At 44.1% G+C, this 25,337-nt stretch overlaps 1 protein-coding gene across 1 annotated transcript in view; it reads right to left on the bottom strand.

The window, feature by feature from the left end:
* Positions 1–25,112, bottom strand: part of IL13RA1 (interleukin 13 receptor subunit alpha 1) — a 29,882-nt gene extending 4,770 nt beyond the window's left edge. The window contains exons 1-8 of the mRNA XM_034781714.1: positions 24,880–25,112; positions 13,050–13,207; positions 10,913–11,048; positions 8,507–8,627; positions 5,973–6,154; positions 4,048–4,199; positions 2,217–2,352; positions 1,548–1,644 (exon numbers count right to left, since the gene is read on the bottom strand). Of these exons, the coding sequence (XP_034637605.1) occupies positions 1,548–1,644; positions 2,217–2,352; positions 4,048–4,199; positions 5,973–6,154; positions 8,507–8,627; positions 10,913–11,048; positions 13,050–13,207; positions 24,880–24,973 (1,076 nt within the window). The 5' untranslated portion in view covers positions 24,974–25,112. The remainder of the gene's footprint in view (positions 1–1,547; positions 1,645–2,216; positions 2,353–4,047; positions 4,200–5,972; positions 6,155–8,506; positions 8,628–10,912; positions 11,049–13,049; positions 13,208–24,879) is intronic.
* Between the last annotated feature and the right edge of the window lie 225 nt (positions 25,113–25,337).

The raw sequence follows: 25,337 nt of genomic DNA, 5'->3' as shown, positions 1-25,337 counted from the left end.
CCCCGACAGCCCCCCCCAGAACTCCTGACCCATCTAAACCCCTCTGCTCCCTGTCCCCCTGACTGCTCTGATCCCTCTTCCCACCCCTGCCACCTGACATCCCTCCCCCCCAGAACTCCCAAACCCCCCCCCCGCTCCTTGTCCCCTGACTGCCCCCTCCTGGGACCCCTGCTCCTAACTGCCCTCCAGAACCCAATCCCCTACCTAAGCCTCCCTATTCCTTGGCCCCTAACTGCCCCCTCCTAAGAGCCCCCCACCCTAACTGCCCCCCAGGACCCTACCCCCTACCTGTACCCTGACTGCCCAAAACCTTATCCACCCCCCCATAACTCCCCCCCAAACTCCCAATCCCCCCTGTCTCTTGACTGCCCCCTCCAGAACCTCCCTGCCCCTTCTCCAAGCCCCTGGCCCCCTTGTTGTTGGCCTTCGCCTAATGTCTCTGTGAGCTTGCTCAGGAACGGCCGGAGCCGCTCGCTCCAGCACGCTCGTCCCGGCACGCTGGGCAGCAGTGGAGGAGGAGCGGGGGAGGAGCTCCAGACTGCCGGAGGCGATCTGCGAATGCAGGGAGGGAGGGAGGGAGTGATCTCTGCTGCGGGGGAAGCGGAGGAGGGGGTCTCTCTGGCTGTCAGAGCCCTATGTAAGTGGCACCATCCGGCCGGCTGCCCTGTTAGCTGCACGCGCTCTGCATGCGGGGGCGGGGAAGTCCGGACATTTACAAATTCCCCCAGACGCTATTTTTAGCTCAAAAAGCCGGACATGTCCGGGGGAATCCGGACGAATGGTAACCCTAGTCAATGGGAGCTGCAAGTGTGCAACTAATGCATATGCAACCACTGAGTGAGAGGAACTGCCTTTTTCTTAGGTAGATAAACTACACAGCGTTAGTGCAACCAGAACATATTTGTTCCATAAAAAACCCTCAACTCAAACTCAACTCTAGGGCTCCGATTGGCACCTCCATATTAATTATGGATGCAGAGGTATAAAGGGAAGATAACCATTGTCAAAAATATACATCTTACACATGAAAGGTAAACTAAAGCAGAGACGGACTGCAATGTAACTCAAACAGGGGTGGCCAACCTGTGGCTCCGGAGCCATATGCGGCTCTTCACAAGTTAATACGTGGCTCCTTGTCTAGGCACCGACTCCGGGGCTGGAGCTACAGGTGCCAATTTTCCAATGTGCCGGGGGGTGCTCACTGCTCAACCCCTGGCTCTGCCCTCACTCCATCTCTTCCCGACCCCAACCCTGAGCCTGCCGTGCCCTCGCTCCTCCCCCTTTGCCCCCAGAGCCTCTTGCACGCCAGGAAACAGCTGATCGGGAGGTGCGGGGAGGGAGGGGGAGGCGCTGATCGGTGGGGTTGCCGCTGGGCGGGAGGTGCTGGCAGCATGGGGGAGCTGATGGGGGGCTGCTGACATATTACTGTGGCTCTTTGGCAATGTACATTGGTAAATTCTGGCTCCTTCTCAGGCTCAGGTTGGCCACCCCTGATCTAAAAGTCAGGAAGTAACAGATTTTAATATGAAAGCGGTATAGATATTTACCTTTTCAGGTACACTAGTAGAATTATAGTAGCTACTGCTACTGTTAATGGAACAGTGAGTATTAAAACAATATAGAATGTGAAGTCTGTGTTTTCACCTGGAAAATAAAACAAAAAATCCCAAAGGATTTAGAATCATAGAATATCAGCGTTGGAAGGGACCTCAGGAGGTCATCTAGTCCAACCCCCTTCTCAAAGCAGGACCAATCCCCAGACACATTTTTACCCTAGTTCCCTAAATGGCCCCCTCAAGGATTGAACTCACAACCTGGGTTTAGCAGGCCAATGCTCAAACCACTGAGCTATCCCTCCCCCCTAAAGAAAGTGAAGTGCTTCAGGAATAATGAAAACAACGTTTAATGCAGCGCTTCTTTTCTGGCTACATGATAGACTCCTAAGAACATTCAACTTACAAATGCTTTTGTAAGCAATGAAAGTGGCCACTAACTTTTCAAAATGTGACAGATGAAAAGCAACAGCTATGAAAATTCATGTAGTAAAGCTAACTAACTTCAAAGAGAGGGTCAAGAAGGAACTTGGTCACAGCTAAAAGCACCTCACAGGAAGAAAGAATCTGACCAATCGAGCAGACGAAAGCATAAGAGGTCTCATGGCTAGAAGTTGAAGTTAAAAAAAAATTCAGATCAGTTCAAAGAAAGATTGTTCTTACCAATGCTCTTCTCCTCGCTCCAGTCACTCCAGTGACTGCTGCTGTAACATGTTGTTTCAAGCCTTGCTCTCACTTTGACGACGTACACAGTGTTAGGATGAACACTGGAAAACTGAGCTTTAGTGAGCTCTTTAACCTTAAAATAAAGAAATGAAAGATATTTCCTTTTTTCTTGTATCAGGATACATGACACTTACAAACTTGGTTTCATTGTGTAGCTCTAATATATTCAGACTGAATGTTTTGACTGAAGTCCCATTTGACTTTTATATTTTTGAACTCCCTAAAATAAAAGGGGTAAAAGATAAGGAATTTAGATTTTCACAGTAGGTGTTGGCCTTTAACTAAACAATGATCCAAACTGCCGAAGCAAGGTCAGTCAGAAATCAAGGTTCAAACTAACTGACCCCAGTGTTTCTGCTACAACACTTAGCCTCAAAGATTAAACTGAGGCTGAATGGCCTGGAGTGGTGGTTTACAAGCTCCTCCAAATACCTGCATGAGTTCTACTGCCTTCCCCTCCATCTATCCAGAGGGCAGAATTGCTGCTCACGCTTTCCCTACACCGGAGTCTGCCCCTATCCCTGTGAGACGTGAAATGCCTAAGAACCTTCATGTTTATTCTGAGCCCAAAGGACCAATTTCTCCGGGGAAGTTTGATAACATGCAGTTTGGGCATTTGTCCTATCTCAGCGGTTCTCAAACCGTGGGTCAGGACCCCAAAGGGGGTTGCCAGGACTGGTATTAAACTTGCTGGGGCCCCACGGCCCGGGACTGAAGCTGAAGCCCGAGGGCTTCAGCCCAGGGTGGCAGGGCTCAGGCTTTGACTTGCACCCTGACTGAGGCTCTGGTAGGTTACAGGCCTACTGCCTGCGGCTGAAGCCCTTGGCCCCCAACCCTGGGGCAGTGAGGCTTGGGCTTTGCCCCCCTCCTCCTTCCCGGCTCAGGCTTCAGTCCCCAGTCTGGGGTCGTGTAGTAATTTTTGTGGTCAGAAGGAGGTTGCGGTACAATGACGTTTGAGAATCGCATCTATTTCTCTCATGTTTCCTATGAGAGAAATAAAGGGAGGACTGAACAAATTCATCTAGTGCCTTTTTTTGGTGTGTGGACCACTCAGTTTTGTTTATAACTTATTGTGTACACAGTCCTCAAGAAAGGACTCTTGCTTTGCCAAGTTATAAAGCATTGAAACTAGTATCTAGCATACTAAGTTATTTTCCTTACTGATTTAATGGCACGCCTAGTTGGGTTACTCAGATATAGGCATGCACAAGCAAGTCCACATCCACACATTGATATAAGTGCAGTTGTATTGCTTTGCATGTGTGATTGTTTCCCCCTTTCCCTTACCCTCAAATCTCCTTGCTTACTACATGCACAGAACCACAAATCAGCACGTTCCTTTTCTTTGTGATAATCAAAGTCGTGAAACCAAAGCAGATGAATAGGAGGCTCTGATAGGGTAACGTAGTTGTGCTATATGTTTCTGAGGAGCTATTGCCCCGTTCAGACGTGTCCCTGTTTTGCAGAGTACATTACGTATATATCACTGATATGGTAAATGGGTAGCTAAGGCGAGAGACTCAGAAAACTGGCATTCGTTTCAATGCATGGTCATATTACTGAACCTCATTTCATGAGAGGAAAACCAGTTATGTCCACATATGCAGTTTCAAGTAAGTTAATAAACCTACACATTTCTGCTCTGCATGCAATTATAGTTCTTCAATGGCAACACTTGAGTTGCTATTAACAGTTTGAAGAAGATATTAAAAAAACCACACACGACAAATTTCAGTTCCATTGTAAATAATTAATGAAAAAAAGTTACATCATGTGGCAGAATGGAGTCCGATTTGCTGTCTTTAAGTTCTACTCGGTAAAGTAAGCAATGTGCGGGAAAGGTGCCTGGCTTTTGCCATTCTAAATGTATTTCATCTTTGATCATTGATACTGCCACAATCCTTGGAGCTCCGGGTTTTACTGAAATAGAAAAAAATCCAAATTTTTGAACTAAGTTTATTTTGACATTTATAATATGATTAAAGTACATACCAGTTAAAAAGAGTCACTAGATACATCAGTACAAGGCATAATGCCCACACAGCAATTAGGACATTGAAAAGTGAGGGAAGAGCTTGACAGATTCAATATCAGGATAGGGTGACCAGATGTCCCAATTTTATAGGGAGAGTCAAAGTGCTTTGTCTTATGTAGGCACCTATGACCCCTAACCTTGCCCCGATTGTTCACACTTTGCTGTCTGGTCACCCTTTATCAGGATCAACAATACTTCTGATGAATTCCCAAATCAAATCTCATGAAAAGTAAGTAGCAGATAAGATGTAATCATTGGTCATATTGTCTGGAGCATAGAGCAGAAGTGCCATTTACATGGAAGCATTTACTAACATGTCAAAGATCAGTCAACCACTAAAATGATGCTTTCATTTTTAGGAAATCTGAACATGACCGTGAGATGGCAGGCTCAAAAATGGCGTAAGTTAAACTACTCAGTAATGTCAAGTCCTGGTATTTCAAAATACAGTGTAATTTCTCACACCAGGAAGTCAAACTAATGAGAATATTCTGCCAAGAAGCAACATGCTGAATGAGCTAGTTTGCCTTGCAATAGGATACAGCCTCTCAAAAACTAGTCATCACACCACAAAGAACTATGATTAGCCCCAGAGTTTCAACATCAGAGAATGTGGCCTAAGATACACCAAAGAGTGCCCTTCATTTGTCAAAAATATTTGGCTACTTTACAATAAAATTTACAGGAAGCTGTGAACAAATCTTAAGCCCCTGACAATTTTCAAATGCCACAGACTGGCAAGAAGGTTGAAAGACCAGGATCCTTAAGGACAAGGGGCTGTGTAGTTTAGGTGAATGATAACACAAACAAGGGGAAAAATACCCTAAAATCTCCCACTATTACTGCAAAAATTTGGAACCTGCAACGAGTCTCAATTGCAAGCGGATAGCTGATCAGATGCATCTGCTGTTCTCACTAAGTGCCGGTGACTCATACCCAGGGGAATCCAAAACTTTGGATTCAAGATGGAAGAGAATGGATTTAAATGGCTCCAATGCTATCCGGTTCCAATCTCCTATCCCCAACTCCCAGAAGACCTGACACATCTAGGACAGTGGTTCTCAAACTGGGGCCGCCGCTTGATCAGGGAAAGCCCCTGGCAGGCTGGGGCGGTTTGTTTACCTGCCACGTCCGCAGGTTTGGCCGATCGCGGCTCCCACTGGCCACAGTCCACCGCTTCAGGTCAACGGAGGCTGCGGGAAGCAGCGTGGGCCGAGGTATGTGCTGGCCGCCCTTCCCGCAGCCTCCATTGGCCCGGAGCAGCTAACCGCGGCCAGTGGGAGCCACGATCGGCCGAACACGCAGGGAATACAGTGGGACCATTCCTGTAGATGAAGGGCCAGATCTTTGGCTAGTGTAAAGTGGTTTAGTGCTGAGTTTCATCCAGAGGCATCACTGATGCAATTTAATCTTGATAAGATGATCAGCCTATTACAAGAGAATCTTGTGTGTTCATGCACAATTGATGAATGTTACATAATGTTCTTATTAGAATAAATACAGATATGTATCCTGGGTGTATTCTTATCAGGTTAAACCAGCTGTTCTTTTTTGCACTGAACGATAGATGATCAAAACAAATTCCATTCCCTTTTCTTTGACTGATATTTAAATCTAACACTCTTTGCAAAATTACATAATCTACCTTTTAAACCTACCAATTGTTGTTGGATTTTTGTTTGCACAGACAGGCCTAATTTCCTCCGAGTTGTCTCTGATCAAAATACTGATAGTTGGATACCCATTTGTGGAATTTGGGATTGAAAGACTGAAATTACATCCAAAGTTATCTCCATAGATATAATTCTGGCACTGCTGGTGATTTCCCAGGCCCTCATACCTACAAGAATAAAAGGTAAACATACTATGTTTTAACTTCAAATGCCAGGGCAATGATGGTCACATTTGCTTTTAAACTGGCTTTACAAGATTGTCAAAGTAGGCATTGCACGAAGGTTGGGTTACAGGAATAAGAGACGGGATTAGACTGAATAAACACTGTCATTTCACTCAGACTTCAAGGAATGCCAAAGCATGAAACATACTGATTTTTCTGTACAAAGCTGCAGCAAAACAGAAGCATGTCTTGGGCCCTTTAACTCAAATCATTACAGACAACTCTGCTACCTTTAGCCTATATTTTAAATGTTTTAAAAAAATATTTATTCAAAATAGTCTGTTCTAGGAGGGCAAACATCCCCGAGGAAAAAGAATTCCACCTCCGATTGATTCCTTTTGACATTCCCGCATCCCGAAAAGGGAAGTTAGTAGGGTTACCATACGTCCGGTTTTACCCGGACATGTCTGGCTTTTCGGCAATCAAACCCTCGTCCGGGGGGAATTGCCAAAAAGCCGAACATGTCTGGGAAAATGCCAGCCAGGCACTTCCCCTCCCGCGGCTGCTCTGCTCCTCCCCTGACCAGGGCCGGCTCTAACTTTTTTGCTGCCCCAGGCAAAAAAGGAGAGAGCCGCCCTGCTGTACCCCCCCCCACACACACACACAACACCATGCCAGCCGAAGCCCCGCCCCCAGCACCGCACCGCCCGAAGCCCCGCCTCCTCCAAGTGCCACACTGCCCGAACCCCTGCCCCTCCTCCGAGCACTGCACCAGCCCCCGTCCCCCCAAGCACCACGCCGCCCGAAGCCCCTGCCCCCCCCCTCCGAGCACTGTGCCACCCGAATCCCCGGCCCCCCTCCGAGCACCACGCCGCCCGAAGCCCCCGCCCTCCCTCCAAGCGCCGCCCGAAGCCCCCGCCCCCCTTCTGAGCACCGCGCCGCCCAAAGCCCCGCCCCCCAAGCACCATGCTGCCCGAAGCCCCGCCCCCCCTCCGAGCCCCACGCCACCAAATCCAAAAATAAAATAATCAAGCGCTGCCCTGCCCCAAGGTGCCGCCCCAAGCACGTGCTTGGTCGGCTGGTGCCTGGAGCCGGCCTTGCCCCTGACTCTTCGGCTCTGTTTAAGAGCCGAGCTGCCCAAGCGCTATGGGCTTCAGGCAGCCCCCTTGCCTCTGGACCCCAGCCGCCGGCCGGGCACTTCCCCTCCCGGGCTCCGGCAGTTTCTGTTTCCCACGCGTATGAGGTAGGGAAGCTGTGGCAGTCTCTCTCACATATGTACCTTCAGCCCCCCCACGCCGTCCCACCCCACACTATCCACCTCCCTGTTGAGTGCCTACCACCTTCAACCACCCCTGAATTTTCAAGAAAATTAGAGTACAAAGATGTACTAATACTGTACTCCTTCCTTTCAGCTGGACAGTTCCAGGTAATCACCACTCTGGACTGGTGTGAATTTGTTGCCAGCTAGTGGCAACAACCTAGGCAGCTGAGAGGCCTTATATTCACATTCATCCATTTTCCCAACATGGGTTGTGCAGGAAAGAATTGCGGGAGAGGGGTGTCAAGTGCTACCCCAAGAAGGTTCAAAGTCCCCTAGAAATTTAAATTATTTTTTCCAATCAGGCCCAGGGCTAGGTTACCATTGCTACATGTAAGAAGGGGTTGAGGTGAATAGTTTTGGACAGTGAAAAGGTCATTTCTCCCTGTGTTTAACTAAACAAGTACCACAAACATCCTGGTATTTGCTCTCCAAAAACATTTGCAGAAAACTTAGTACTCTTAGTATCTACCATTGGAGTGAGAAAGATGACATTTTTTATGGAGTCAACAGAAAGTAAGATGTAATGTAAATTTAAAACTGAAAAAAACTTTGAAAGTTTTCAAAAATCTCTCTTTACATCTCTGCAGAAGCTAATGCAGTCTAAAATTTCAGGAAAGACATCAATATCGGGGAGTGTGCACTGGTTAGTGTAAATAAATATCTGTGCCAAATTCTTCCTCTCTCCACAACTCTGTTGTCTTGCAACAGAAGACTATTTATGGAAGACAGTTGGCAAGTGAGCTGGAGATGTTAAGGTGGCATCCTACTCCATGACTTCCAGGAATAAATCAGTTTCTTAAAGATGGAAGATAAAACCAACAGATAGATTTTTTTAAAATGAGTTTCTGGGGCAGGCCAAATGCTTCATATAAGCAAATCAGCTCCCAGAGAGCCAGCATGCTAGATGGGACTCTCAGTTATAGTTTCTAGATTAGAGCTTTGGGATCCTTCAATGCAATGGGTAATAAAAAAAAAAAAGTCAGAGGTATACCGAGCACTTTTAAAGCAGGGGGAAAAAATCAATCAATACAAACCAGTAGTACAGCGTGTAGTTGGTACTAGCACTTGTATTCCATCCAGGAAGCCACGTACAGATCATGTACTCTAAGTCGTACCAAGTGCAATTTATGCCAACAGCAGCAGTGCCTGCAGCACCTGGAATGCAAATTTAAGGACTTCTTAGAAAGATTTTTTTCTACCAGTAAGTGCCTTTCTTTCCCAAATATCAGAGCACACTCCCTTTGGTTAGTGAATATCTTAGCAGTTGCCATTGTTCACCTTCCACTATCCCACCCAAAAGGCAGAGTGCGGGCTTCTTAGACTACAGTGAATGCCTTCATTAGTCAGCAAGTGAAAGTCACTCACTTGTACAGCATGGCATGCCTGAACCTGTGCAGGGCTCCCTCTAAACACAAGTGACCCAGAAAAGCCTAAACTGTTGCTTTCATTGAATCTGAACAAGTACCAACAATAGTTTTACATATAGAATGAGATGGTGAAACAGGAAGTAGTATTCCAATAAAATGCAGATGCTTTAGAACTAGTTAAAATTCTTGGCAGTTAAAGGAATATTGTTGCAAAGCCATGAACAGCTGCTGCCATTAGACACCATCAATGCTTACCCATGGTTACTGGGATATTATAGTTATTTTCATGTACTTTGAATATGGAAATAACTGGCTCTAAAATACTATTCACTGGCAACATGAGTCAAAGTCGAGTTTTACTCATGACTAGTGCACCTCTAAGATACCGCTACTGTATTCAAAACACTAGGAACCAAGTGACAGAATGGTAAACACAAACGATTACATAGCCAGCATGAGTTGGGATGTTAATGGGATATCCCAGAGGGGGGTAGAGCAGCTATAGAATCAGGTTCTTCATATTGAATTTCATGTCACACACACGCAAAGTGGCAAAATTGCATAGGTTGAAGAGTTTCTTTTTTTTAATTTAATTTCTTCATTTCCTTCCATCTTCTGCTGTCTCACACTGCATTAACTGATTACATCTTAGAGAAGAAATAAGTATATCTGGTAACGCCACAATACCCCTCAGGCACTGCACATACACGTTACTTCCATAAAGAGCCCAGTTTCCAAGCCTGGAAACTCACTTCTGCTCCTGAACTTGTTTCTTCTGCAGCAGCGACTACTTGAGGGTTTATTACAGGAAAATTAAAATTGTGCTTAGATACTAAGGTGACAGATGCCTATGCAGAGAGCTTTTTAAAAACAAAAGTCTGTTTAGCCCATTCAGTCCCACTGCTGTGGTGCATCAGAACAGTCCTTAGACCAGTACTCCTAGGACACTGAATCCCTTTCATCAATGAAAGCTTCCAGATCTCAGTGTCTCGCTGCAACTTTACTTTTCTTTGCAGGTAACCTGCCAGCAGCAGTCACCTGCTTTTTTTGCTTCCATTACTGTCACTTGCTTTCCTGCTCACTTCTCCCTGTAGCTCTCTCTACTCCCAAGCTACTGGACTCTGCCCTGTGGCCTGTTACTTATCAGTCCTCCATACACCTGTCTCATCCCTGACATTACCCAGAAAATGTGTTTCCCTTAGCCATTCTCCCCTGGCCCAATCACTTATATTCTCCTCGTTTTTTAAAAGATGAATTCAGGGATGAGAAGTTTAAAAATCAAATTTGTTAGCAGGGCACACAGAGTAGTTTCACCATTATAGAGGTGCACTTTAAGAACCAAACATGTGACAATTATTTCCCACTTGTATGCAGTATTGTTGTACCTGTGTTGGTCCCAGGATATTAGTGAGACAAGGAGATGAGGGAATATAGTTTATTGGACCCACTTCTGTTGGTGAGAGAGACAAGCTTTCAAGTTTAGACAAGCTTTTGAGTAAAGCTTGTGTAAACCTGAAAGCTTGTTTCTCTCACCAACAGAAGTGGGTCCAATAAAAGATATTCCCTCCCCCACCTTGTCCCTCTAATTTGCTATCTTACTTACCTGCCAGGATTGGCATTCAGGATTTTCTGTTTCTCCTGTAAGAGCTAATAATATAGGGGGGAGGGATAGTCTGCTAACCCCAGGGTTGTGAGTTCAATCCTTGAGGGGGCCACTTAGGGAGCTGGGGCAAAATCAGTACTTGGTCCTGCTAGTGAAGGCAGGGGCTGGACTCGATGACCTTTCAAGGTCCCTTCCAGTTCTAGGAGATAGGATATCTCCATTAATTTAATTTAAAACAACAAACAATCCTGAACTAAGGTCCTGGCAGGTGAGACAGTGTACAGTTTACTTTTAAAGTGTATTGGGATGTGCAAAGATACAGACACTTTCAGTTAATTTAAGATTTTAACAGAGTTTTATTTTTCTTAAGATTCAGCTTTCTAGTACTACATCCCAGAAAGCAAGATGATGTGTATTTAGTCAGATATAAAGAAGACAACATGTTCAAGGCTAGGTTTTAGAGTGGGTACCTTTTGGTGGAGTAAAAATCTCCACCCAGTTGCTTGGTTCACTTGTATTATCAGATTTGCATTCACTTCTCACTCTGAAATGAACCTCCTCATTCAAGGATACGTCTTCCTCACGAAAAAGTTTCTTAGTCCATTCCTAAATTTAAAGAAAAAGAAAACTTTTAAATGCCCAAATATAGTAAACACAAACTACAAGGAAACCATAGTTAATGTAAAAACATATCAGAACAAATCAAAAGGTTCACAGCCAGTTCTAGAACTAAAGAAACAACGAGGATTCTTAAAAATCCAAACCAAAAGCAATGAACAGCCATTCAGCAAAAACAAAAGGTGATGATCTCTTGGCAGGCATACTCAAACATATCACTCAAGAAGAGAGTCTCTTAGTCTAAATCCAATTCCCCGTGGTCGTGGACTTACTGGCAACCTACAGAGATCCAGAATGGAATATGGAGGAGACTTTTCTTCCTACAGGCAGTCTTCCAGATCTAATAAGGCAAAGTCAGGAATTTTACACTACCTCTGTCTAAATAGAGGACTTCAAAAAATACAGGGATGTCAATCCAGCACCTTTCACCACTCCATAGTCACACAAAACATTAACAGAAGAAAAAGCATTTAAAGCCCATGTCAGAGCAACAACAGTAAAAAATGTGCATATAAGCAAACAATCATTGAACAGGTAGGGAGCCAAACAGCCATTAACATTCCAAATACAGCAGATCAGAATGCAAAAACTGCAGCCACAAAACAAACTGATGAATGGCTTTCCCTTAAAAGGACCAGGATATCCTGGATTTTGCAGGAAGAATACAGCACTCACAGCTTGGACGGTGCTGTAAACATCTTATGGCCACACCTTATGGCCACAATAGTGTTCAGTGTCTCCATGAAGCATCCTCTCGGGACCTGGAGGACTTGCATCACATCAGGTTTGACTGCATCCAAGACACAATGACTTGGGGGCAGTTCAGGAAAAAAGTAAAGTTTGTTAAAATTTGGAAGTTTATGACTATCTAAACTAGGTTGACCACAGATGTCTCTCTTCTGGACCGGGAGCCCACTTTGAGGGGTTCAAAGTCAGGGTACAGGGCCCTTGCAGGAAACTCAGTTTTGTGTAGCTTGAAGATGAAGACAGTGTGGTATGTATTAGTTAAAACAGTGGTTCTCAAAGCAGGTCCACTGCTTGTTCAGGGAAAGCCCCTGGCGGGCTGGGCCGGTTTGTTTACCAGCCGCGTCCACAGGTTCGGCCAATCACAGCTCCCACTGGCCGTGGTTCGCCGCTCCAGGCCAATGGGGGCTGCGGGAAGCGGCGTGGGCTGAGGGATGTGCTGGCCGCCCTTCCCGCAGCCCTCATTGGCCTGGACCGCAGCCAGTGGGAGCCACGATCGGCCGAACGTGCGGACGCGGCAGGTAAACAAACTGGCCCGGCCCACCAGGGGCTTTCCCTGAACAAGCGGCGGACCAGCTTTGAGAACCACTGGGTTAAAGTACCTTTAAAATGAATACTTAATATAATGGAAACATGAGTCTTTTCTATTATGCTGTTTGTGAATTATCACTAAGTCCCCTGCTCAAGAACGAGGCTGGCTGCTGCTTTTGAGTGCTGAATATTCCACAACCCGTCATGACATCATAACGGCACCAGGTGAGATTTTTTTCAGACCAAAACCCCCCTTCCTCTCCCCCAGACCACAAAGTGCATACTTGGGTCAACCAAAATATTTTATAATTGTGTTGATTTCACCAAATTATTTCAGTGAAAAAGACTCCAAAAAGTCAATATGTTATTTTGAATAATAAAAGTAACATTTTCAAATTAAACTTTTCATTTCAAAATTTACTTCTATTTTATTAAAAAAGGTAAAAATCCATCAATAATTTTTTTAAATTGTTTTGTCGAAATTTGGGTTTGCTTGTTTCTGGTCAATTCAAGATGATTTTTACCCCCTTGTTTGGCCACCAAACCTAAACTAATTATTCGCACAGCCCTGCACACGACCCCCCAAGTATATAAATCCATTATAAGTGTATAACATCTGAGAACAGTTACAGGCAATTTTATTTCCTTTCATTGTAAGAATAAACATTTACTGGAACATTGTGGAATTCAAAGAGCTGGGGAGGGGAAACATACTCGGTTATCTTGTGGGACGCCATTAATCAAAATTTCACTGCAGTATTTTAGATCACAGCCACTGCTAATGCCCTCTGCGGGATTCCAAGTCCATTTCAGCTTACAGAGCTGTCCAAATGAATAATGCAGGTTGGATGGAGGTGGGAGAACTTTTCTTCCTATAAAAGCAAAGGAAAAAGTTTTAAATACATATTTCATGGGTGCTATAAGTAATTTAATTAGTGCTGGCCAAAAATTTTCTATCAAGACTATTTCGACAGAAATTTCATTTTAATTAAATGAAATTTTCCACCAAAAGCCAACAGTTTTCTTGAAAAAGAACCCACCCTTTCTGGCCAAAAAATGAAAATCAAGTTTTCAGCTGCAAACTTTCACATTTTGACCCCTCACCCCCCAAAAAATAAAGGCCTTGGAAAATGAAAATTAAAGCTGGTCAGAAAATGTTTTAAGTTTCATGTAATGAAGCTGAAATCCTAAGAGGTTTATATTACAATGATTTAAAATTTAATCTGCTTCAGTTTCACAACTCTACTTAAATAAAGAATAAATAAATAAAACCCAGTATATGTTTGTATTTATTTTTAAACAGTCCTTTGATAAAAAATACTGCTTTTGCAATGGTTCAGACCTGACTGTAAAGCAACACAACTGAAATATTTGCCCAATCAATGCTTCCTCTTACTTCCCCAAATCATACACAAGTCTGAAGTTGAGGGGGTAGGGAGTGAGGTGTCACACAAGCCTGACTGATTGGGTGGGCAGGTGCACACAAAACCTTCTTCATCAGGAACTACATTTTTTTGGTGAGATTTTATTCAGTATCAGCAAAGGGTTTACAGATGGCTGCTGATGCGAGAGTTTCTGCCCAGCGGCTGACAGATGAACTGTTCTCTGTCATCACCTTATATGTCTGCCCATCCCATATCCAGACACCTAATTAAGAACATAAGAACAGCCCTACTGGGTCAGACCAAAGGTCCATCTAGCCCAGTATCCTGTCTTCCGACAGTGGCCAGTGCCAGATGCCCCAGAGGGAATGAACAGAACAGGTAATCACCAAGTGATCCATCCCCTGTCGCCCATTCCCAGCTTCAGGCAAACAGAGGTTAGGGACACCATTCCTGCCCATCCTGGCTAACAGCCATTGATGGACCTATCCTCCATGAATGTATCTAGTTCTTTTTTGAACCCTGTTATGGTCTTGGCCTTCACAACACCCTTTGACAAGGAGTTCCACGGGTTGACTATGCGTTGTGTAAAGAAATACTTCCTTTTATTTGTTTTAAACCTGCTGCCTATTAATTAAACAAAAAAATAGGCAATTACACAAAGTCTTCATTGTGACGCGATTACGGTTGCTACAAATCCACATGCCTAACAAGTCTACAAAAGCAAAGAAACAAAAGTTACGCTACCTAACAGTACATACGCTCTACTCCTTCATCTACAACCACCATATACCACAGCCCAGACACAGCTACCTTAATTCTACCCCTTAGGGTACGTCTACACTTACCGGAGGGTCCAGCGGCAGGCAATCGATGTTCTGGAATCGATTTATCGCGTCTGGTTTAGACGCGATAAATCGATCCCGGAAGCGCTCACCGTCGATGCCGGTACTCCAGCTCGGCGAGAGGAGTACGCGGTATCGACGGGGGAGCCTCCCTGCCGCGTCTGGACCCACGGTAAGTTCGGACTAAGGTACTTCGAATTCAGCTACGTTATTAACGTAGCTGAATTTGCGTCCCTTAGTCCAAAGTGGGGCGTTAGTGGGGACCAGGCCTTAGAGATACTAGTCTATCATCACCTCTTTTAAATTCTCTTCTACAAACAACGCTTTGCCAAATCACTGTTTCCCAACATAACCAACTGCTACACCAAACATTCACAATTACTAGTATGGGACAAAGTAAGCTGGGAAAGCGTTGTGTGCACAAAGGCAAAAGGGGAGACAAAGTTAAGGCTGCAGTGTGTGGCATACAGTAGTTATGGTAACAAGGGGTGCGATTGTAGGTGGAGACGCAGAGAATGTGTCCTGGCAGGTGGCTTAAGTTTTTATTTGGGGGCTTTTGTGAGTTTGTAGCAACCCTAACTGCTTCAGAACAAAGGTGTGTGTATTAACAGATACCGATTTTGCGTTTAGAGGCATAATCTAGTTTTTTTTATTTAAAAGAATTAGTCTTTCAAACTACCACTTTTGGGATAGATTGTGGCTTGGACTTCACACACTCCTAAGTGAGTGAGAGGGCATTAAAAACTTTCCCTTCCATGGATTAACCTGATCTTTAACTCAAGTTCACAATAGGCAGGACCAGGATGCGATAAGCAGTAATAGGGTAGTATCACACTACTCCCCCTCAGAAGAACGGTGACTCAAAGGTCTCTCCTGGAACGAAGCAGCTTACACAGCTCTGGTCTGTGAGTGTGCACAGGCACAGTCTAATTCTGAATAACTACTCTTGCAGCCAAAAGAATACATGGGGAGGGAAGAAAGGAAGCAAGGACCAAGAGGAGAAAACCAGGTTTATCAAGAAAAATGGCTTGGTAGGAAGGTAAAAAGCACAAACCATGCCAGACTCCCATTCTCAAGAGTTACCAACCGAAGGGCTACTGATTCTCAAGGGGCAGGGAGGTCTTTTTGTTTAAGGCTACTGTTTATTATATCTAATGGAACAGGCGCTAAAAAAGGCCAGATGAGATTGGTTTCTACATGGGAGTTAGCCCTCATGTTTTCCGCTGTATAAGCAATACCACCATCAAGAGGGCTCACTGGGGAGAGACAAACTGGTATCATAATTAGGGCCCTACTAAATTCATGGTCCATTCTTGTCAATTTCACAGCCATAGGATTTGAAAATTGGTAAATTTCATGTTTTCAGATGTTTAAATCTGAAATTTCACAGTATTGTAACCATGGGGGTCCTGACCCAAAAAGGGGTTGTGGTGGTGGTGGGGGGTGTTGCAAAACTGCTGTAAGGGGGCCAAGGGGTTGCCACCCTCACTTCTGTGCTGTCTTCAGACCTGGCCTCAGAAGGCAGCATCCACAGAGCTTCCTGCAGCTGCAGGAGGTTCCCAGAGGCGAAGGTGGTTCTGATCTCCCCCGTGCTGCTAGGATCATCCCAGCTAGGGCCTCCTACCTGCCAGTCCTAGCCAGGCTGGGGAGGGACAGAACTTGTCCTTCCCTTGCATGGCCATTCTCCGGGGGAAATCAGACCCACCTCTGGGTGCCTCCCCCTGCTGCAGGACGCTCCGGGTCTGGGCAGCAGACCTGAAGGTTCCTGCAGCAGGGGAAGGCAGTTGACAGTGGGTCTGATCTCCGCCTCAAGAGTGTCTGTATAGGGGAAGGATTAATCCTGTCCCTTCCCAACCCAGCTGGGACTTGCAGCTAGGAGCCCCTACCTGGGATGCTCCCAGCAGCACGGGAATCAGATTTCATGGGGAAGGGCTTATTTCATGGTCTCTGACACATTTTTTACAACTGTGAAATTGGTATGGCCCTAATCATAATCAACTGTCAGCCCTGATAGCCCTCTGTTCATCTGAGACTGGCACTGGACAGGAGTGCATGAACGGTCACCGCAAAAGGATGTTGCAAAGTCAGTTGTGGCAGTCAGCAGGTGTAGGTGTTTTCTTCTGAATGTGGGCAGATCTTCTTGCAAGAAGTTTGTATTGCTTATTTGCACTTATTGGAACCACTGCCAGCTTTGTGTGCAAAAGGTTGTTTTCATAATCCTGCATGCAGTTTTAAGGGTAAAGGCATCTTGCCGAAGTTTCAGGCGAGTGATATAAGCCAACACATATAAATTAGATGTTAATGTGTGCCTAAAGCAACCACTAATGATACAGGTGGCTGTATTCAGCTCTAAATGAATGAGATATATATGCTGACTTCTGCCTCAAACTGCTGCACAATATTCTGCTGGAATGAATACTAGCACCAAGACAAGTATCAGGGGGTGGCCGTGTTAGTCTGAATCTACAAAAACAACAAGGAGTCTGGTGGCACCTTAAAGACTAACAGATTTATTTGGGCATAAGCTTTCATGGGTAAAAAAGGTTTGTAAAAAACATTTGCCTCTGCCCCTAGGAGGTTTCTGCTAGCTTCTGGATCAAGGCAGTGTGGCAAATGATCTTTTTCTTTAAGTACTCTAGATGGGACTAGTATGTTAAAGTGCAATGCAGTCTGACTCCTAAATAAGTGTCAACTGTCTGGAGAGGGAGTGGGTGATCCTCACCACAGACTGCAAGGGGTTGATTAGTCAGCCGATTGTTCAGCTGGAAGGTCGTGGCTGCCATCTTAGACTCATTCACTGGAAGTCTCCGCTGACCAAGGGAAGTGGCCAGAGCATGTGGGTCCTGGCTGAGTGACCCTTCGATATTATGTAGAGCAGTGGCTCCCAAACTGGGGTTTGTGAACCCTTGGGGGTTCATGAAATGTATCAGGGGGCTCTCAGAAAAAAATTCTGTAATTGCAGACAGAGCTGTCCCAGGCAGCCTGAGCCCCGTGACCACGACTTCCTGTCAGAACAAGTTTAAGCTTTGTTGTAGTCATGCATTGTTTGCCAGGACTGCTCAAGACTCGAATGCTTGTGGGAGGAACTCTTTATTTGAGTTGGCTTCTTAAATACGTTCATGCTGTTTCACATCTGATACTCCTTGATGAAACATGCAGGAGGCTCAATCCAAGTGATATGAGCTACAGAAGTGAAATCTTGGAAAAGTGGTGCTGTTTTCATAATGTAATAAAATTAATAATGTAATGATAAATAATAATGTAATAATAAATAGTGTGTAATAAGCAGGGTGAATTTGATTTAAGTCACTAGTCAGGAAGACTCGATTTAATCATGGATTTCTACATAAAAGTGCATTCTTGTTGGTTGTTATAACCTTAATACATATTCTTCACAACTCAGAGATAGAGGTAGGTTTCATTTTTAGAAGGTACACACTATACATTTTTAAACCATGATTCATTTTGAAAACTTTTCAGATTAGTTTTCAGCTATATCAGAAAATTAATGATTGTTTGGTTATTTCATTTATCAAAGGTAATTGAAGCAGATATTTATGAAGTCACTGGGAGGTGAACTATCTCCAATTCAACAGGTTAATCATTAATATTTGGAGGATTTCTTGCCATGCTGTACTAGGAGGAAAACATCACCAGACAGACATTTAAATGGTTTTATTTAACTAAAACTACAATGTTATGTATTCTGGATTTTTTTTCTTCAACAGCAAACATATACTATTTTAACAAAACAAGCATATGAATTTTGAATTTAGTTAAACATTCAAGTTTTTTAAAATCAGGTTTGTTTTTGTTAAAATTGTTTTTAACTAAAATAGTTAAATGAAATATTAAAAAAAATTAAATCAACTATGTCTGCTAGGTCAACATGAGACACTTAAAATATTGGCTTTTGCAGCTAACTCAGTCATCTTCACCTTCATTTTCCTGTTTGTTCATAAGCTTGTTTTTCTTTTCCAGATTTCCTGCTTTTTCAGGTCCCAAACAATTTCTCAATTTGGAATGAATTAGTCCAAAGGAAGAAAATATTCTTTCTACACTGGCAGAAGAAGCTACTGCTGTTAAGTGAGATTATCACTTCAACAGTCTCTGAATCCAAGTGCTTAAGTGACTTCCACCAGTTCAATGGTGTGACTTTCTTTAAAACATCAGCAGCAAACATATATTTCTTGAATTTATTATATATTTCTTATTCCCAAACCAGGTCTCTTTTACAGCCTGCTGCCATTATAGGGTTTTCCCTTCTAGTGAGAGAATGGTATGGTAGATCTCAAGTCAATGAAGGCTACACTCAGGAAGACTTCAAGACTTCTGGAATATGCTGCTCAAACAGTTTCACTTTTGTTTCTACAGCCTGTCCTTACCTTTTCACATTTATCTCCAGACTTCTTTTCCTTGTCCAGATCTATTCCACCCCCAACTATCTTCTATTCATTTAACTTTTTGAAACTTTGCACTTTTAGAGAGAGATAAGGGAGTGACTCTGTGTACACAAATTTGCAGAGGGACAATAGGGTTGAGTCTGTTCTCACCTCTCTATATTTATTTATTTAAAAACATTTTTTGCTGTTAACAAGCATGTTATCTCTGGAGAGACAAATCCACAGTTTGAGAACTGGAAAATTAAGCATCTCTCATGGTACCTTCTAGACTGAGCACTGAGTCCCATTGGATAGATAGAAAGATTAACCTAAATAATCTATACAGAAGCCCCTGGAACCTCATCAGATTGGGTCTCTAATCCATGAACTATTGGAACTCATTTACAAAACTTTTCTTAAACATTACATGAATACATTGTCTCATACTATAGAATTAGAATTTATAATCCCTATTCCATAATGAGATATCTGAGTTATAATGTATCTTAATTAAAACTATCTTTAGATAGGTTTTTTTCCCACAAAAAGCATTTGATCAAAAAAATCCAATTTAAATTAAAAAAATCTGTTTTGATTTTTTTTTTAAATCATGATTTTTATCCACCCTGGTAATAAACATGTCATAAAAAACCCAAATTATTTCCAGGATCACTGCTTCTATAATTTATGCTCAGGTAAGGGAGAAAATCCCTGGAAATATTCATTTTTAGGAGGGGGTTTGCGAGATTTGATATTTTCGGGAAAGGGGTTTGTGGGTTGTTAAAGTTTGGCACCACTGATGTAGAGTTATCCATGTCAGCAAGACAGATAGCTTCCACACATATACACTCTTATCCAACCTCAGCCAGTTTGCTTATAAATGTATCTAGTTCTGTTTGAAAGACCTCCCAACAAGCTTTCTGAAAACTCCACCAGGCCTTCTGTAAACTGTTTGTTGTTAATAATCTGCATGCCTGTGGTGGTCAAAGAAAGCAGATGCTAAGATTTCAGAAAAGCTTCAAGTACTTTCTGCTCTTTGACCACTGGAGGCAGTTGCCTGGAAGATGAAAAGGTGATGTTGGGTGAAGAGCCTATAGCCCATCTCCTACTGTGAAAGCTGGGGGGTTGCCTTGGGTCACAGAGGAGTTATAGGTCAGTGACTGATGCCCACTCCAGTAGATTCTCTCCATCTATGTTGTTTTCAGGGTAACCCCAACAGACCTGATGGGAACTGAAGTCACCACAGTAAATGGAAAGACCTGGAAAGGTGGGTGGAGTAGAGATTGGCCAGTTAGCTGATGGAGGCTTGTAGATAATTAGTGCAAACTCATTCACCTTGATTGCCTGCGATGGCATTTGGACCAGATGTTAATACTGTGACAGAGGACAGCTCTTCTCTAACATAAGATATCATCCCATACTGACTGCAATGGTGATGAGCCATGACAGCGTAGCCTGGAACTGAAACTTGCACATCAGTGGTAGAGTGCATCTCCTGAAGCAAGATTACACGTACTTCGAAGTTTGTATGTAGGTGGAGTTTGTAACTTTGCCGTTGCTGTATTTCAATATCGAGGGGATATCATCTTGAGAACCGGCCCTAGCGCTAGGGTTTGCCGTGCTGGCCCTGAAAGGGGACCCATTGGAAAATGGCTCTTTCAGGCGGATTGTTGCTTAAAACGTGAGCCTGTTCCACATTTTGTTTCCTTTCTTTTCCCTTTGCACTGCTTAGGGGGGATACCACAAGAAGGTAGCAGACATGCCCTGTTGGGCCCTATTCTGAAAACATTCACTACTGAGTGTGATCTCACTAAATCAATTAGTAGTCCTAGTTAAGTCTTTCGATATGACTTTCTACAGTAGTATCACATCTTGAAGTATTTGCAGAATTAATCCCCTAATTAACTGCAACCAGCACAGGAGGCATAAAATTTTTTTTTGTGGGGCACCCCAAGGGGTCTTTAAAAAATTCCAAGCTAAGAACTTTAATAGACATTCTTTTTAAAATTCTACAGCTTTCCTTTTAATAAAGCTTAATTTTAGGTTCACACACAACTATTTCACACTGCATGAAGCTGAAATTGTGTTTGCAAGATATAAACCTTGAATAAGTCTTATTAGCATAACAAATTTAACCTCATAAACTTCAAAAGTAATTTTCAGGTCTCATACTTCTATGTCAGCCTGTGGGGGGAAAATGGCTTAGGTGTAAAAAGCATGTACAGAATACACCTTCAGTGATTACCGAAGTCCCTCTCAATACTTCTATTATTAAAATATCAGACAGACAGTGGTTTGAACAGCAATTACCACAATCTTTTCAGCTTTCATGAATTTGGACCTATTCCACGTAAAGCATAGTTAAATTCTGATGCAAAAAATTCTAAGTTACATTTGTATGTGCATTTAATTTCTGGTAAAAGCTGAGTCGTATATGTTCCTTTCCCAAAATCTGGGTGCTAGTTTGGGATTAGGCATGGTTAGGGCAGTCGGGGGAAGGACACAGGGATGGGTGACAGCTTTATGATCAAATACTGTAATTGGGCAAGCAAACACGTTCCTCTCGAATACTAGTATAGTTTGGAAGCTTCCATTTTGGAGCCACATCTCAGGACATGTGATGGGCGCAAGATTGTTTAGAACTGCAGAGGGATTGGATAACACAGCAGGATGGTTTACTTAATAGAAACCTCTGCTTTTGAATTCAGTCCCATTGTGATGTTTTATTTCTGCATCATCCCCATTACCATCCTCAGTTTGATATGCAGATCAGCTATAGCTGAAAGGATCTAAATTATAAAATACATATAAATACATGCCTGGGATATCCATCCCTTTTTCATGGCCTTTCTTTCCCTATAGCTCTCTCTGGCTAAACACCATAATACAAAGTAAAAGTAATCACAATCTCTGCAAAACAGTCTGTTTCTACTCAAATTTTTCTTCATTTAGCAACTTAATGATTCAATGTAATTTTACTTCACTCCACACTAAAGTGTTAACAATCAAGTAGAAAATAACCAACCTGATTAGATATTAATACATACTATTAAATACATATAGTTGGCACCCAATTTTCTATTTTAATATTAGTTTCAGGAACCAATCCCTGTAGCAAACCTCGTTGCCTACTCTGTCCCCATATCTACTCTAGCGACCCAACCACATCAGCCACACCATCAGGGTCTCATTCACCGGCACATCTACTAATGTTATATATGCCATCATGTGCCAGCAATGCCCCTCTGCCATGTATACTGGCCAAACCAGACAGCCCCTGCGTAAAAGGACATCAGGAATGGTAACATACAAAAGCCAGTAGGAGAACACTTCAATCTCCCTGGACATTCTACTACAGATTTAAAAGTAGCTATACTTGAACAAAAAAACTTCAGAAACAGACTTCAAAGAGAAACAGCAGAACTAAAATTCATTTGCACCATTAATTTGGGCTTGAATAGGGACTGGGAGTGGCTGGCTCATTACAAAAGCAGCTTTGCCTCTCCTGGATTGACACCTCCTCATCTATTATTGGGAGTGGACTACATCCACCCTGATCGAATTGGCCCGGTCAATGCTGGTTCTTCACTTACGAGGTAACCCCCTTCTCTTCATGTGTCATATAACGGCTGCATCTGTAATTTTCACTCCATGCATCTGAAGAAGTGAGGTTTTTTACCCATGAAAGCTTATGCCCAAGTAAATCTGTTAGTCTTTCAGGAACCACCGGACTCCTTGATGATAACATTAAGATATCTAATGTAAAGAAATTACTATAGCTTTAGAAAGTTTGATGGATAATATTAGATGAGCTGGTAATGGCAGCCCAACAATAATTATGAAAGTGAAAGAAGAAGTAGATCAAAGATAGTACTTATCAATAATCGTGAGGGGATTCCAACTTTCTCTTAAGGAGAACAATACATTACATTTAAAACAAATATATAATTATTCATTATTTCCACTCTTCCAGGGGTGTGCACAATGATTTAGTGACAATTAAAATGGCACCCTTTTGAGCTGAAAAACTTTACAATAATAGGAAAAGAAAATCAATGGCTCAGTTCAAAGACCAAGATTTTTTCATTTCAGAAACCTGAAAAGAGAAGTATTTTATTTTTGCCCAAGATATATCATCAGTAAGACCTCCAGGAAGATTAACTGTAGAAGGGATTGATTCACTGACGTACTCTTGTTTCCAATACTTATCTCCCCAATATCAGAAATACCACCATTTATACAAAATACAAATTTGATTAAATATTGAACCTCTGCCTCCCCTCCCTCTGCACTCCACCAAAGTTATCCTTCTCTAACATCTGAGGCTTTAATGACTTCAGCTGGGTTCCACATTGGCGTACAGGTCCCTATTTACAAGCAATTTGCAGAACTCAGAAGAGTTAGTATAGAAAATAATCTAGGTATAAGGCTAACATCCCACACAGAAGTTGAGAACTAATTAAGTTTTTTAGAACTAAATTATATGATGGAATTTACTCCTGAATGTTATTCCTTTGTACTTACCACAAACACATACACACACTTTCAGATTGTTAATAAGAACAAGAAAAAAATTCTGATGGAAAAAGCAAACACAGGAACATCACTGGGATCAAATGTAGCCTCTACATACATTTAAGCATGTGGTCTTTTGAATCAGTATTTACACTCATGCTATGAAAACAGGGAATCCTTTAAAATTTAGATCGTTTAATTTTCATTTAAATTTTCAGTCACAGTATATTAACAACGTTTTTCCACTGAATTTCTTTTGTTAAAGGGACAGTCAACATGAAATTCTAGACACTTTAAAAAAATCCCCCAATGAGAGGTAGATTCAGACACTTGTTCTCAAATCTCTCTTCGCTGATTTTGTGGGTTTACAGATGTATTTTCCTATTTATTTGAAAAAACTAAAATTAAAAAAAAAAGCTTGTTTCCTCTGTCACTGTGTGAGCCCCTCTGCTTCTGAAAAAGCAATGGGAAACTGACTATACAGAAAGTACTATCAAATGCACAAAGTAAAGAACGGGGTGCTGAATACTCAGTTTTCAAATGCACAACTGATGAAAGTTTTTTTTCTTTAATTCTTTCCATTTTAGTAAACTTTGATGCTACTTGCAAGAGAAGCAGGTATGACATTTTTAGAAAAGTATGATTTTATTTTAAGGTGGTTGTGGCTGCAGCCACAGGAATTGGAGATCCAGTTTAAAGCCACCAGATACCTTATTGTTCTTTTCAAATGCCATCATAAAGGAAGGACGATCGGAATCTTAAATTTCTCCTCCCTACTTTATGATCTAGGAAGCAGTGGCTCTGAAGTCCTAATCTGGATTGCACATCACTTTCAAAGTCGGCACGATCTCCAGGCAGTTTAGGCTGAAAAGTCGAAGTTCTTTGAACGGAAGGTGCAATCTAATGATCACCACACATCGAGAGAAATACAGGGACTAATCCTGCAAACAGCCACTACCTCCCGTCTTTACAAAGGGTTGCACAGGGGCAAAAAAGACTCGCGGTAGTAACCGTTTGCAGGACCCCAGCGACCGCACACCTGCAGTCGGCGGGAGTCAGGGATTGGGAACGGGTGGCCAGGTTTTTATTTTAGAAGAGGGAGAATTACGGCCCCGATCCTGCTCCCGGGCGCGCTTGACTCGCTGGTCGGCCCTGGGACGAACCCCCCGCGCTAGGAGGGGCCGGTCCCGGGGTAAATCTTTGCCGCAGCCCTGAGGTAACCGAGGTGCCGCGTTCAAGAGCCGTGCGGGGAAACACACACCCCGAGCCCGGGAGCAGGTTAAACATTAACCGCGGCGACCAGCGCGCTGCCCCCCCGTCCCCGTCCCCGCCCCCGCCCCCGCCGGGGGTCAGCCGCCCCCTCGCCCCGCGCCCCGCCAGCCGAGCCCGGCTCCCCACCGCCCGCCCCCCGGCCCCGCACCTGCTGGCCGCCCGTCGGGCTCCGCGGCCCCGGCCGCGAGGCAGAGCGTCAGGCCGAGGAAGAGCCGGGCTCCGGCGGGGACAGCAGCGCCCATGTCCGCGTCCGGCAGCGCCGCCACCGCTCCGACCCGCTTCCCGGCGCTGCGGGGACGGGCCAGACGGGAAGAGGCGCTCGGCGGCCCGCCCAGGTAACCCGAGCCGGGAAGGGAGCGGCCTCCGCCCGGGCCGGCCCGCCCCCCTCCGCCCTGTCAGCGCCGCCGCCCCCCGGCCAGCCCCCGTCCCCCCCCACACCCGCCCCCCTCAGCCCTGTCAGCGCCGCCGCCCCCCGGCCAGCCCCCGTCCCCCCCCTCCGCCCTGTCAGCGCCGCCGCCCCCGGCCAGCCCCCGTCCCCCCCCACACCCGCCCCCCTCAGCCCTGTCAGCGCCGCCGCCCCCCGGCCAGCCCCCGTCCCCCCCCCCC

Source organism: Trachemys scripta, chromosome 9 (genome assembly GCF_013100865.1).
Source record: "Trachemys scripta elegans isolate TJP31775 chromosome 9, CAS_Tse_1.0, whole genome shotgun sequence".
In the NCBI taxonomy this organism is placed as follows: Eukaryota; Metazoa; Chordata; order Testudines; family Emydidae; genus Trachemys; species Trachemys scripta.
This window is presented reverse-complemented; position numbering and strand designations above follow the sequence as displayed.